This window comes from Toxotes jaculatrix, chromosome 14 (genome assembly GCF_017976425.1).
Source record: "Toxotes jaculatrix isolate fToxJac2 chromosome 14, fToxJac2.pri, whole genome shotgun sequence".
Lineage (NCBI taxonomy): Eukaryota > Metazoa > Chordata > Actinopteri > Toxotidae > Toxotes > Toxotes jaculatrix.
The window spans coordinates 10,949,099-10,965,231 of NC_054407.1; the positions used below are offsets into that span (position 1 = coordinate 10,949,099).

At 37.0% G+C, this 16,133-nt stretch overlaps 1 protein-coding gene across 2 annotated transcripts; it reads right to left on the bottom strand.

The window, feature by feature from the left end:
* Window positions 1-1,085: 1,085 nt before the first annotated feature.
* On the bottom strand, window positions 1,086-10,775 carry LOC121192576 (C-C motif chemokine 26-like). 2 transcript variants are annotated; one of them, XR_005895218.1, is made up of 5 exons: window positions 10,645-10,775; window positions 10,409-10,526; window positions 9,773-9,850; window positions 9,323-9,650; window positions 1,086-1,096 (listed from the first exon to the last, which is right to left on the bottom strand). XR_005895218.1 is itself a non-coding variant. In XM_041054314.1 (4 exons), exons 1-4 carry the CDS (start codon window positions 10,760-10,762, stop codon window positions 9,503-9,505), a joined length of 462 nt encoding a protein of 153 aa, XP_040910248.1. In that variant the 5' UTR covers window positions 10,763-10,775; the 3' UTR covers window positions 9,189-9,502. The 2 variants fall into 2 exon arrangements, 1 of the variants encoding a protein (XP_040910248.1); XM_041054314.1 differs by lacking the exon at window positions 1,086-1,096 and having other exon boundaries at window positions 9,189-9,650.
* Window positions 10,776-16,133: the final 5,358 nt, after the last annotated feature.

A 16,133-nucleotide genomic window follows, 5' to 3' on the forward strand; every position in this document is an offset into this window, starting at 1 on the left:
GTCTGTGACAAAAATAGTAGAGGATAAATAGTTTTAATAGCTCTGTCTTTTTGGGTGACGGTGGATGTTGCATTATTGGTGGCGCTGCTGTAAGTTAAGTTGTTGGGTCTGCCAATTCTTTCCATCTAGGTAGGCCATGCTTGTCATTGTCCACACACTTTTGGGGTCAGAGCAGATTCGCTTGTTTTTCACCGTGGTGAATCTATTGAAAACCCCAACAGAGAAAAGACACGTCAGTATCATGTTGCAACTGAAGAGAAGACGGTTGTTTAAAACTTTAAATTCTGAAATAACAACAATGATCTGAAATACAATATCAGTCTTTAAATGTTCTACATTTTACTTTAGTTGGTATCAAAAGACCCAACACCATGAAAAGACAAACTATCCACAGGAATCCAACACTGAATTGTCTTGATGACTTACACCACTGCTTGTAGCGGGCATGTCCATGGATGTTGTATGTAATAGCTCTTCAGCAGGTCTCGGTGGATCTGAGTGTTTGAAATCTGCCGACAACAACTTGCTATTCCACCTGTGAATGAAAATGAAATTTCATTTCCTACCTGTGAAATTTTATTTTCATCATCATCATTACCATAATCTAACATTAAATATAACATTGTACGGTATATAAAATAATACATAAATAAACTACACCTGCATAAAAATGTTCATATTGCTCTTACCTTGAGCTGAGGCTGTGGACACCATGGTAGTTACAAGCAAAAGCGAGACAAAGGTGAGGCTTGTCATGACTTGTGTCTGGCTAAAATAGATGTGATGCGTGGTTTGCACTGCAAGCCCTTTTTAAGTCGAACGCAGGCAACACATTTATGCTGCATGCAACTGGAGAGTTCTGCACCTACAGATATACACTCAGCTGGAAAGTAGAGTACACATTTCCTCCGCTAGCAGTACTTGCAAATTGTGGTCTTTGCCCCTCCATTCATTCCACTCGGGTGGTCTGAGGGTGTCAATACCTTTTCCACTGTAGGAGAATGTGGTCATTTCATTTATTATAATATTACAGTTGACATAATTATATGGAAAACACTGGACCTTTAGTGCCAGGAATCAAGCACCTGATCTTCATCTTTGTGGGCAGCGAACATGATAATATCACTGCTTCAGTGCATTCATTACTTGTCTAAACAGACCACCTTGTCACGTAGTATTTAACTGTCTTTTATCATGTTGTTTTTCTGTTTAAATAGTATAGGCTGTTCTGTCCACTGATAACAAACTTTGGGTAAATCTGAAAACAAGACTCACACGCAAAGGGAAAACATTTTATGTAACTGTAAAGGTTAAGGTGATTTACACTTATATATATCACTTTCTAACACGGAAGCTTTCTACTGTTTTCGTGGTATTTCCTTGTTGCAGATGCTTGTGTACTCATATCTGCTACCACACTGCATTTAGGTTGAGAAATGATATGCCTCTTTGGTTGCATGGCATTTGCAGGCAGACGTGAGGTTATACACACAAATGCGAATGAACAGTGTATGTCAATTCACTAACCTGTATATACAGCCACACAGGGTTGCTGTGTTTTACGGAAACCCACATGGTTTGTGGTAACCTCTGTTCTTTCAGAGGAAGAGCAGCAGAGACATTTCACTCTGCTAAAAGTTCATTTGAGCTGGAGAGCCCCCAGTTACTTAACCATGGTTTGCTTTGCAGTTGTGCAGTTAAACTATGTGAGAGGAGCAGTAACAGATACGCGCTATATCAACAAACACGTTTGCGTGAAAGATGCAGTGAATGTGTAAAGTGTGCAAGACCTAAACAAAGCTGGGTCACACAGAAACCATATCAGCAAGGAGTCAGGACCCTTGTATCAAAAACATGAGAATTATTAAAATATTAAAACAACTTTAATGTTTATTATTATTCAAATAATGGCCCCAAGGTTACACCAGCAGGTAAACATGAAATGACATGGTTGCATTTTTCCTAAATGTCCAGAGGAGGCAGCGCATGCAAACACATCTATCAGTAGCACATGGTGCAGTTATACTTGAAGTTTCAAGGTCAGAGTTGATAATTTTTTTGTGTCATGTGGTACAGTGGTCCTTTGAAAGACTTTAAGAGGATATGAACTAGCATGTTTTTCATGAAAAAAATTCTGGTGAGTATCTATTCTCTGCTAATGTTAGATTACCACAATGTGAGCTAGCAATGTAATGTTAGGTCTGCCTCCAGGACTGTTGACATTAAGCCTTCTGTCTTGTGGCAGGCTTGTTACCTAACAGCCAAAATGCTAGACGCAGCGTATTTCCTGTTTAGAAGAACTTGTACCATCAAGTTTGCCATTTTGCTTAAAATAGACCAAACCAATAATCAGTAATCAAAACAATTGAAGATTAATATTCTGTTGATTCACTTATCGATAAATTGATGTATTGTTTAAGCTACAGTAAAATACGGACATTGGTGGTACTCACTATATGTTGTGGTTTTACAAGGTTTTTTTTTTTTTTTTTTACACAGTAGAATTCTGGTTGAGAGCCTGAGAGACGCTGTGATGAGCAAACTTCCTGCTGACCAACTCTACAGCTACAGGATGCAGGAGCCCAGGGACAGTCCCTTGATTCGGACTTGTCTCTGTCATGTCCAATTTTGTGGCATTCCAGGTAAGCTTTAAAAACTGAATGTGACCTTAAAATTAATCTACACTTCAAAGCCTTATCACTAAGCATTATTTTCTTTCAACTATGAGTGTGATTATTTTCTAATCTTAAAGTGGCTATAATCGATATTTTTCTAATAACAATGAGTCAAATGACATTGTGAAAGCAATATTGTGAAAGTGGTGGCTTGTAGTCTTGAATCCACTGAGAATTACCACCCAAATCAGCAGCTCCCCTCAGTTTCACAGAGCTTTTTAGCAAGTTTCAACTCACTGTTTAGGTAGCTCGCCTGCAACTTTACAGTTTTGGTTCGGCCTCACTGCTCTGGTTGCATCATTTTCAGCCACAGCAGGCAGCTGCTTACAGTGAGAAGCCTCTAACAAACCCACAGAAAGAGACACACAGTTAGATACCGGCTGACGAACATAATGGGTCATTTAGCTGCTAAAGAGCCATATCATTTCTTCTGGAGTTGGTAGAGACCAAAACAGAGGTAAATGGTGAATGAATATTGCGCTGACATTAATCAGCTGGGCAGAAACATGGCTCCAAAGAATCATGATGTCTCTCTGTAACTGCTGGATGTGTAAATAAGCAACTGTTTACTGACATGTTTTCCATGTTGTGCCAAAATTTGTTAGTGAAGGCTTAACTTTATGACTAATTTTTGTAATGGTCAAATCTTAACCATTTTTGTAGGCGATTCCACAATGACTCATTTTATTATGCTGGTGGGAGCATCTTATCTTTGTCTTTTAATATGGAGGAGTCATTCGTAAAGCAGCAGTTTCTCAGACAGAATGGTTGGCTGTGTGACTGTGTCTCTCCCTTATTCAAAGGAGGAAAAGCTATGGGAATGACTAATAAGACTGTTTTCTATCATAATGCAGAACATGAGGTGGATAATCACTCATGAGAACCAATCCTGTTGCAAAATTATACTATACAGAGTGAGAAAAGCCACAATGAAATCAGGAATTGTCTGCAGCCACCATGTCTCTCCACCATGTCTCTCTTATAGTCAAAAAACAATGAGTTGTTCTGTTGCTTTTGAAATGACAGTGTAAATGGAATCTTTTTGGACGGGTCCATTATGTTTAATTGACTCTAACTTGTCCCTCCTCAATGACAGCCCATTATTATGACTCAAGATTAAGCACTGATATCCCTTAGTTGTGCCACACAGTGCCTGATATGCAATGAATCACTATAAGATTGTTCTTCCAAGTCTCGTGGTATATTGTTCCATCATTTGGCAGCAAATTGGAACCCATAAAGATAATGATGGGAGTGAAGTCATGACGCAGTGGAGCAATCTGCCTGGATTGTTGAATTTGATAAGTCCTCATAATAAAAACTTGGGAATGAGGCACATAAGAACTTTCTTTAGCAAGTCAGAGTTCAGTAAGTGCAAACCGTGTTTCACAATTTTATCTTCATTTTAATGAAGCTGGTCACACTGTTTGTGCTTCCTTCCTCATTTTGAGTTATCGTTTCTGCTTTTCAGTGACAAGGAATTCAATTCATTGAAAAAAAAAAAAAAAAACAAATCCAGGAAAGTCATGTCTGTGTCATTCAGTATCAGCTGACACACTCACCTATAGAGGCTTGTGGCTATATATACAGTAAAGGCACATAGGCAGGTGATATATTAAAGGAAGAACCAACATAAAGTGTCTTAATAAAGTGCTGAGCTACCATGTGCCAGGAGAACAGCTTCAGTTCTCCTTGACACTGATTTGACTGGAGGGCTGAAACACCATTCTTCCAAAAGATATTCCATCATTTGGTGTTTTGATGGTGGTTGAGACCTGGTCACTGTGAAGGATATAACATATGATTAACATAATTTTCATACTCATCAAACCAGTCAGTGACCCCTCGAAACCTCTCCCATCAGAATAGAAATGTTCCATTACAGGATAAAGGCCACCACTTAGAACAACATTGTATTGATTTACAGTGACCCCTCCCCCAAAAGGGACAAATGGACCCAAACCATGTCAGCAAAATGCCCCCCACCCACAGTATAACAGAGCCTCTGGATCCCCTCACTGTGGGGGTCATGCATTCAGACCTGTGCTGTTCACAGACAATACACATGCACTTGCCCACTTGTGGAGAATATGGTGAAAGATGACTCATCTGACCATATCTCTTTTTTCCACATCTCTGTGGAACCAGTGTCTCTGGTTTTTGCACAACCAAACTCTCATTAATCACTGTAATGAGGAGTTTTGCTCTGCATCCCTACTATAATGTCCTTTTCTTTGTAGTTTTCAAAAAACTGGTGTTGCTGACAGTCTGATCACATCCTGCATTGACATTTTCAGTCACCTGAGGAAGAGTTGCTTCCTCACATATCGCACCAATACAGGAGCATCAAGGTCATCAAATGTGCGCTGTCGGCCACCGTTTCTGACCCTGTTTACTGACCTCTTTCCCATGGATCTAAATACAGATTTCACTTTAGTCACTGTTCCAATTTGAACACTGTCCAGTTAAACAGTGTTTGTGACTGAAGCTCCTGCTCCTGTCCCAACAGTGAACACTCTTTTAAAGTCACTTAGATCTTTTCCTCTTTCCGTCTTGGTAAAAATTCGGAGTCAACTGGGCCTGCCCAATGTGGCAATACATGCCACAGCTTAATTGCTTTATGGTACCTGAGTGGAAGCATCTGTATTGCTTATGCTTCTCTGCTCATTTACTCAGGCTTTTCCTTTAATTTGTCACCTGACTGTAAGTCATATTAATCCATCTCTAACAAATGCAACATTTGAAATGACATTTTGGTGAAATATAAATCTAGTGAAATACAAACAACAAAGGTAAGGAAGGTGAGGACCTTTCTGAGGTCTTTTTGTTTAAAGATCATGATACTGTATATTTGGGGTATAAGGATTATTGATTGATAACATTGATATGATATCATTTCCAAGTCATTTCCAAGTACTGAGATTTATGAATGTTATGTGTATTTTTCAGTGTAATATCTTATGTGTTAACTACTTATTTTTTGTTAAATTGGATTTAATCTCTGTAGTAACATACATAAAATGCACATGATTAGTCCCTTAGGCCTCATGTTAAGGCCTGGTGTATTAACAAGAAAACTAAAGCACCAGCATACCTGTCTGAGAAACCCAAGACCACACAAACTATGCAATCATTTTTATTTTCTCTTTTTGCTTGGTTATCGGAAGATCTAGTTAAACTGATCTTGTGTCATCACTCTTTACTTCTTGTGAACTTCTGTGAAATGGAGCAAAAGAATTTTAATATCAAGACAACAGCATTCTTGAGAAACTGAGCCTTGGGCATCACTAAAAAATCTGAGATCATAAGTTCTGCTTTTCTGTTTTTATTACTGGAGGACATGACAAAAATTCAGTTCTGTTTTGAACTTCCAGTTGATTGACTGCAGTGACAGAAAAATGTGAAAAATGTGGAAATCATCACACCACAATTTTCATATATAATTAATTTTACAGGAGAGATGGAAAAGTGGAGGGCTGTGATCTCTCTTGTGGTTCAAATACAGTTTGTGTGCTAAAGTTGGCTGCATACAAATGTGGCCTTACTCTTTTTCTTTATCCTGTAATTTGAGTCTTGAGGTGAACACTGCCAGAGACTTGTAGGTGGAGATGTGTTGTAGTAATTGCATTGCAGTTCCTAAATAGAGGACTACAGAGGTCACAGATGATGTACTGACCCTTTGTAGACAAGCAATTTAAGTTGTATTTAAAAATAAAGGAATTCAAATATACATATATAATTTAATGTAAAACACTGAAAATGTATGAATGATTATTGAAAACGAATGAAAGCCAGGCAAAGCAAATGAATCTGCCTTTTGAACCAACTCATTTGTTGTAGAACAATAAATAACTGGCAACATGGTTTTAATGGCGGCAGGGAACCAGAATCTTCCTCTTTTTCTGGCAGTTATTTGATTTTTTCATTTCTGCTTGTAAAATCCTTTTTTTTATCCTTTCTAATTTGGCTAAATTATAAAGGCCCCATTAAACGAGTTAAGACTTGTAACTGCAATGACAGAGCCTTTTCGGACATATGACCAAATTTGGGTGGAGGATGCTCGGAAATCAGTGGCTTGTGGTGGAAAGCCTTAGGATATCCTTCCTTCCCCTTTTCTTGCCCCTGCACTGATCATGTTAGTCAGTACCAGAGAAAGATGTAGGATGAGAGGAGAGAAAGATGACACATTGAGTAAGTTGACTAACACATGATGTTTCCTTTATATTGTTGCTGAAATCAGCAACCTAGGAATTAAATTATTCACTTAACACTTGACCATTAGATAGAGATTATGTGTAGTTAACTAGTTTGGCTAATAAAAAACCTTACTCTTAATAAAATATAAAGGCCCATTCATCCAGTGTATTTATCTGATCTCTATTCTTGCTTAGCCTGTTCAGGGTTATGGTGGGCTGGAGTGTGTCCCAGCATCCATTGCATGAGAGACCAGGTCAGTGTGGACTGTTTTCCAGCCTGTCACACATATAATCAGATACACCTAAATCTACACCCGCTCTGATCTATTACACGTATATGAGTGGATTATAGCAGGTGTATTATTTGTATGTTAATGTGTTTACTTTGACTGTTTTGCCTGTTGAAACAACAAAGGAAGAGAAAGCAGTAAAAGTGAATTCTTAAGAATGACTATACTGTAACAACAATTTGTGCACATTTCCTTGTCAGCGCTTTCGATGTCATGATGAAATCCCAAAAAAGGAAATGATCAACTACAGTGTCATCCTTATCCCCACCCTGATACACACACGTTGTAGAAAACCCAAAGAGACGGTTCATCCGGTCAGATTTCCCTGGTTCCTCTTTTTATGGTATAAAACCTGGGTGTCTGGTCTTAGCAGATCAGTCGTCTCCATCTGCCAGATCCACCGTGCAGCTTCTGCCAAGAACCTTTGGAACATCTCAAGCAGTAACCATGCAGCTGTGCATCAGAAGACTTACATGCCTGGCCGTCCTTGTCGGGGTTCTGGCAATGGTAGCAACGACTTCTGGTAAGTTGACTTTTAGAGATCCTTAAACCATATAACACTACATTTGAAACGGTTGAATTCTGATGAAAATGCAAAGACTGCATGTTCATAACAGCAAATCTGTGTTTGTTTCCTCAAAAGCACAAATCAAGCTCAGCAAGTGCTGCACTGAGGTCAGTGTCGTGAACGTCACTGCTCCCATCGTCGGCTACAGGATCCAGAGGAAGAACCCGCCCTGCGTCCGTGCCGTCATGTAAGAACCATCAATTTATTAAACACAAAGTGGCGATCAAAACCTTCATATAGTTCAAAATGCAATTTCTTGAATAAAAGCTGGATTTGAGGTTGTAGCTAAACTTCTTTTTTTCCACCCAGATTTGAGACCACAGAGGGAGAAGTCTGCAGCCACTGGAAACAGGACTGGGTGTTTGAGAAGATCAAGGAGCTAGAGTGAGTAGGCCTTGATCATCTTAGTCAGTCTCCAGTGTTAACTATCTATGAAAGTTGGTTTCTCCATATGCGAGGCAATATTTTGACGTGTTCCTGTTTGTGTGTATTACAGGCAGGCCCGCAGAGCAAATAAGACTGCTGCCACTACGACCCCCAAGCAATAGAAAGCACTCCTCACCATCATAAATACCTACAGCCAACTGTCTTGAATTAATTTAAAATATTTAAAATGCTTTCTAAAGTTATTCTGTGGTATTTAATATTTATTTGTCACGCTATTTATTTGTCTTGCCATCTTCTTTATCATTTCCTGCTTGTGCTATTTGTTCAGTTCACATACAATGTAACAGAGACACAAAATGTGTCCATGAAGTGCAGTACAAAGTAATACAACAGAGAACTATTTGCTATTTTCTATAAACTTAAATAAATCTTCTTTTTCACTGTCAACATTTGTTGTTATTGTTGGTTAATGCTGGAAATCAAAGATCGCAGTGCTTATCAGACGAGCATCAAGGTCTCCTGATGTAGCTGACGGAGGCACAGACTCTTAAAAGATCAATTCTGCCATCTAGTGGGGACTCGAAATTACTGCAGTGCAGCTTCCTATGAAAGGAGTGTGTCATTGAGAGAATCACCTTGTCTGACTGGAGCACCAACCCCCTTGGGGTGCTGATCTGAAATAGCACAAGAGACTGCCTCCCTGTCAGTCATGTCATGCATTTGCATGAGCTTGGAGGGCAGGACAGCTCGTCGAAATGCTGCCAGCAGATGTGCTGGCAGCATCCCTTTCTAAGTGCACCGGGCACACACATGCCACGCCCCTAAAACATGCCCCATGTGGAGCATCACTCTATTCAGTCGTGGGCCTGCTGTCATCATTTGTTCTGAAGCTTTTTTTTTCTTACATGCTATTTGAAAATATGTTACAAGATCAGTCAAAAGAGCTAATTGCTCTTCAATCGTTGTTATTCATTTTAACAGTATGTTGGCCATGATGACATTAAAAGTTTCAAGACACATTTTCATACAGCACTGTAGTTTTACTGAACAAACGTGGACAACAATGTTGGAGTACTTATCAAGTAAATTTATTTGTGTATGAGAATTTCTGTATTGGATGATTAATATGATAAAGCAGATTCACAGTGGAGAAGGAAACATCATAGTTAAAAAAGCATGATTATAAAAACAGATGCTCACTAAAACATGGTTAAATGGCTGAGTAAATGGCAAGTAAAAGTAATTAGCATTTCTTTTTCAGAGATAATAACGCCAACATAATTTGATTACAGCAGGTTCAGTTTCTCTCAAACATTCCCTCAAACTGGCACTTTCATAAGATGAATTCTTTAACTGCACGTCTCTAAGGCCACAACCTGGTTTTTGCTAATAGAAACTTCCGGTGTCATTCAGGAATGATTCTGTGGTACTGAAGAAAGATCCACTTCCATCATGTAATGAGGGATTTTCACGTTTCTTCACCGGAGTCTCACCTGGAGGTGAGCCGACCTTGGACATCTTCTTCAGTTTGGAACTAGAAATAGAACAAACAAATGGATCAAACAAAGAAAAAATAACCTCATTCGCACTGTATTATCGTAATTTTAATCTAAACCGAAACTAGCTGGTATTTTAAAGTGAATAAGAATCTCATACCTGAGTAATTGCAGGATTTTCCTCACCCACTCGTCCCTCCGTGTTGCACATATCTCAGTGTTCTTTACTGTGTAGAAACTGCAATAGTGAGACACTTTTCAGTGCTGTACTTTGTACTGTTCTTTTAATACACAGAGAAACATTTCTCAAATGCATCAGTGATATATTTTGTGCTGACAAATTACAGCCTTTCAGGAACTTTAAATAAAATGTCTAAAATTATATGGTTTGAGTAATGGTAATATGTGATTATGATGACATTTGGTAATGTCGACACTTTTCAGTTAAAACTCGAAAAGTATATGCCGACCAAGCAGCTGCCTGTTTAGAGTTATGATATTAAGTTTTTACAGCAGAAGACTTAGTGTCTTATTTTTATGCAGTGAAATTCTTCAAACACAACATTAGTACTGCTTCCCACAAAGCCTTTCATATTTTTTGAATGAAATAACAGATATCAGTGTCTTTTGAATATTTTGGAATAAATCCAATAGATCCAGTCACTTAGTTATAGTCACCAACCCTTTCTCAAAGGTTTGACGTGATATGACCATGATATTCAAATATTACATTCAGAGATTCAGAGGGATGTTTACAGCGTTGGAGTTGTGATGGTTTAGCGAGAGAAAGTCTTACATGATCGCCTCGATGTTGCAGTTTTCGATGGCAGTTTGTTCTCTGTACCCTTTTATACGCTGGAAGGGCACTGGCTTCCTATTGTATCTCGTACAACAGGTTTTGCTCAATTGGGAACCTACGGTACATGAACGCACACCACATTAGTCATGACTGATCAGTTCAGAGTCCTAATATAACATCTACTGTATTTTAATCTGATTGATGAGCAGTTAAATGTGACGAAGTTAACTTACAGGTAGCTGGAGCTGGAATGAGTAGGCCCAGGATGAAGCAGAGGAGAATGGCTGTCACTGTGATCATATCTCTGAGAGCCATGTTGACAGTGGAGAAAAGGCAGAGAACTGAATACATAACCGCCGCATATAAATACTTAAGGCCCTACTCGTTTTTCGTAACCTGTGGCTCCTAAATTGAGGACAGGAAGCCAACTATTACATCATGGCAGCCAAAGTTGCAGACTTTGCACTTTGATTACAATTAAGGCTCCACTGAGCCTTTGTACAACACCAAGATTTGTTTGTGTGGGCCTGTGAGAGTGTTTCTGTTGCATTTCTGGTGTGCTGATGCATTAAGTTGCTATAATCTCCTTGGGCACCCATCTATATTTATAGTTTCTGGGTTAATAATCATGCTGTGAAGTTCAGATCCTAATCGTCACACATTCTTCGCTTCATTTAGACTTCTCCAAAGCTGCAGTGTATTCCGTCATATTTAGTTCTCAGTGCTTATGTGCCTGCATCACTATGTTTAAATGAAATTCTTGACACAAAATATTGCCCTTTTTTTGCGTAGCATATTTTCTAATGGTGACAAAAATTTCTGTAATATCCATTGTCATAATTTGACATTGTAGCTTAAAGCTGTTGTCAGGGTGTTTTACACAATCAGCAGTCTGGAGATTGTTTGCGGTGAGAACTGATGGAGTACGAGAGGCTTGTCAAAACCCCCCCTCCTCTGTAGCATGACCTATTTATGTTGCAGAAAGCTGACAAGCCCAAATGTTGCTCAGCTGACCTAGATAGGCACAAAATCTTAAGTTGCGAGTCCTCTATACTGTACTATACCTCTCAAAAACTACATGTAGCAACTGTAAATGACTAGTAAAAACGAACTTCTGTCACATTCATGAATTAATTTATGCCTGCTGTACAGTCATCATGGGTTTTCTGTTACCCCTGGTGCACTAAATACAGTACGTGATTGCATCTTGATACTTTGCTAGGCGGCATATAAACACTTAACTGTTGCAGATAATTATTTTATAAAGGTAGAGGAAAAAATTGGATTCTGTGCCATCTTTGCACTCAGAATGATATTCAACTGATCCCCGAAGAAGAAATCTATTTTTTGGTTCTTTTTACAGGGAAATCAAGTGTGTGAAGGCCAGCAGCAGATCAGGAACACTTCAGCTGATGGGGATTCAATGTCTTGCTCAAGGATACTCCAGAAGCGCAGATTCTTGTCATCATAGCATGGAGACAGCTGGAGACGGGGTTGTCAGTTAAATGAGTCTCCGAAGTCTCACCACATAAACTGTAGCTATGATTAATAGGTGTGTACATGCCAGGAATTAGCTGAGTTTTCATCTGCTTCGCCTCCAGACATTTAACTGAAACTCAACTCCAAAGTAACTTTTTTCTTCCCCTTAAATTAATGCATCATTAAGTATAGAGGGATCCACTGTAATTAATTTAGACAGGAAAGAAATTAGCTGAACTGACATTTTACTGCTACTATTCTGTTAATAATGTTCATATTGTATGTGTTTCTATGGGAATAATGGTCATAAGGAAACAAACCTTGTTAGGGCCTGAGCATGAAATTCGTGCGCATGAAATTCGTGGGCATGAAATTCGTGCGAAGCCCTATTGTAACTAAAAGGATTATTATTATTCTCCTCTTTCATTTTTCTTCTGCCACTTTGTCGGCTAATTTGACCCCCTGAACGTGCTCAAAAAGATTGACTTATGAGATTGCTCAGAAGGCATTAGGGACAAAAAGCTATCAAATTTCGATGTGGGTTACACGGTCTGCCCCACGAAAATGACCCTTTGCCAACACACAGGAAATGGGTGTATTTGTGGCTGTATCTCACACATACTTCATCAAATGTGGATGAAAAAAATCAGGCATGATGAGCATGTTATTCTGAAAAGATTGATATGCTAATATGATATTGTCACAGGCCCACCTAATGACAGTGGTTAATTTTTTTCTTTAATTAACTCCTCCTAGGGAAACCATCGGATGGAGCTGAAATCTTGTCATGTTGCTCTGTAGACACTTTTGTCCAAAAGTGAACAAAACCTTTTCTCTACGTTACATGATGTGGACGGAGCACCACCGCAAACTCACCCTCCGATTTGTGAAAATGAGGATTTTGGGTTTTTCCCACTTATCATCCATTCTGACACTGTTTTAGCACAAGTGGGCGTGGTCACTCAGCTCAGCAATGCCCCCTGGGCAAAAAAAAACAAAAAAAGTCAAAAATTTTTTTGACCTCAAAATGTCATAAAAAACGTCATAGTATAGTATGGCGTTTTTTTCGGCCAAAAAAAGTCAAAAATTTTTTTGACCTCAAAATGTCAAAAAACGTCATAGTATAGTATGCCGTTTTTTTCGGCCAAAAAACGTCAAAATTTTTTTGGACCTCAAAATGTCATAAAAAACGTCATAGTATAGTAAGGCGTCAAAATCGGACAAAAAAAGTCAAAAATTTTTTTGACCTCAAAATGTCATAAAAAATGTCATAGTATAGTAAGGTGTCAAAATTGGCCAAAAAAAGTCAAAATTTTTTTTGACCTCAAAATGTCATAAAAAACGTCATAGTATAGTAAGGCTTCAAAATCGGACAAAAAAAGTCAAAATTTTTTTTGACCTCAAAATGTCATAAAAAACGTCATAGTATAGTATAGTCACAGTATAGTCATAGTATAGTCCAAAAAAATTTTGACATTTTTTGTCCGATTTTGACGCCTTACTATACTATGAAGTTTTTTATGACATTTTGAGGTCCAAAAAAATTTTGACTTTTTTTCGGCCAAAAAACGTCAAAATTTTTTTGGACCTCAAAATGTCATAAAAAACGTCATAGTATAGTAAGGCGTCAAAATCGGACAAAAAAAGTCAAAAAATTTTTTGACCTCAAAATGTCATAAAAAACGTCATAGTATAGTAAGGCGTCAAAATCGGCCAAAAAAAGTCAAAATTTTTTTTGACCTCAAAATGTCATAAAAAACGTCATAGTAAAGCGTCAAAATCGGCCAAAAAATGTCAAAATTTTTTTGGACCTCAAAATGTCATAAAAAACGTCATAGTATAGTATGGCGTTTTTTTCGGGCAAAAAAAGTCAAAAATTTTTTTGACCTCAAAATGTCATAAAAAAACGTCATAGTATAGTATGGCGTTTTTTTCGGGCAAAGAAAGTCAAAAAAATTTTTGACCTCAAAATGTCATAAAAAACGTCATAGTATAGTATGGCGTTTTTTTCGGCCAAAAAAAGTCAAAATTTTTTTGGACCTCAAAATGTCATAAAAAACGTCATAGTATAGTATGGCATTTTTTTCCGCCAAAAAAAGTCAAATTTTTTTTGGACCTCAAAATGTCATAAAAAACGTCATAGTATAGTAAGGCTTCAAAATCTGACAAAAAAAGTCAAAATTTTTTTTGACCTCAAAATGTCATAAAAAACGTCATAGTATAGTATAGTCACAGTATAGTCATAGTATAGTCCAAAAAAATTTTGACATTTTTTGTCCGATTTTGACGCCTTACTATACTATGAAGTTTTTTATGACATTTTGAGGTCCAAAAAAATTTTGACTTTTTTTCGGCCAAAAAACGTCAAAATTTTTTTGGACCTCAAAATGTCATAAAAAACGTCATAGTATAGTAAGGCGTCAAAATCGGACAAAAAAAGTCAAAAATTTTTTTGACCTCAAAATGTCATAAAAAACGTCATAGTATAGTAAGGTGTCAAAATCGGCCAAAAAAAGTCAAAATTTTTTTTGACCTCAAAATGTCATAAAAAACGTCATAGTATAGTAAGGCGTCAAAATCGGACAAAAAAAGTCAAAAATTTTTTTGACCTCAAAATGTCATAAAAAACGTCATAGTATAGTATGCCGTTTTTTTCGGGCAAAAAAAGTCAAAAATTTTTTTGACCTCAAAATGTCATAAAAAACGTCATAGTATAGTATGGCGTTTTTTTCGGGCAAAAAAAGTCAAAAAATTTTTTGACCTCAAAATGTCATAAAAAACGTCATAGTATAGTATGGCGTTTTTTTCGGCCAAAAAAAGTCAAAATTTTTTTGGACCTCAAAATGTCATAAAAAACGTCATAGTATAGTATGGCGTTTTTTTCGGCCAAAAAAAGTCAAAATTTTTTTGGACCTCAAAATGTCATAAAAAACGTCATAGTATAGTAAGGCTTCAAAATCGGACAAAAAAAGTCAAAATTTTTTTTGACCTCAAAATGTCATAAAAAACGTCATAGTATAGTATAGTCACAGTATAGTCATAGTATAGTCCAAAAAAATTTTGACATTTTTTGTCCGATTTTGACGCCTTACTATACTATGAAGTTTTTTATGACATTTTGAGGTCCAAAAAAATTTTGACTTTTTTTCGGCCAAAAAACGTCAAAATTTTTTTGGACCTCAAAATGTCATAAAAAACGTCATAGTATAGTAAGGCGTCAAAATCGGACAAAAAAAGTCAAAAATTTTTTTGACCTCAAAATGTCATAAAAAACGTCATAGTATAGTAAGGTGTCAAAATCGGCCAAAAAAAGTCAAAATTTTTTTTGACCTCAAAATGTCATAAAAAACGTCATAGTATAGTAAGGCGTCAAAATCGGACAAAAAAAGTCAAAAATTTTTTTGACCTCAAAATGTCATAAAAAACGTCATAGTATAGTATGCCGTTTTTTTCGGGCAAAAAAAGTCAAAAATTTTTTTGACCTCAAAATGTCATAAAAAACGTCATAGTATAGTATGGCGTTTTTTTCGGGCAAAAAAAGTCAAAAAATTTTTTGACCTCAAAATGTCATAAAAAACGTCATAGTATAGTATGGCGTTTTTTTCGGCCAAAAAAAGTCAAAATTTTTTTGGACCTCAAAATGTCATAAAAAACGTCATAGTATAGTATGGCGTTTTTTTTCGGCCAAAAAAAGTCAAAATTTTTTTGGACCTCAAAATGTCATAAAAAACGTCATAGTATAGTAAGGCTTCAAAATCGGACAAAAAAAGTCAAAATTTTTTTTGACCTCAAAATGTCATAAAAAACGTCATAGTATAGTATAGTCACAGTATAGTCATAGTATAGTCCAAAAAAATTTTGACATTTTTTGTCCGATTTTGACGCCTTACTATACTATGAAGTTTTTTATGACATTTTGAGGTCCAAAAAAATTTTGACTTTTTTTCGGCCAAAAAACGTCAAAATTTTTTTGGACCTCAAAATGTCATAAAAAACGTCATAGTATAGTAAGGCGTCAAAATCGGACAAAAAAAGTCAAAAATTTTTTTGACCTCAAAATGTCATAAAAAACGTCATAGTATAGTAAGGTGTCAAAATCGGCCAAAAAAAGTCAAAATTTTTTTTGACCTCAAAATGTCATAAAAAACGTCATAGTATAGTAAGGCGTCAAAATCGGACAAAAAAAGTCAAAAATTTTTTTGACCTCAAAATGTCATAAAAAACGTCATAGTATAGTATGCCG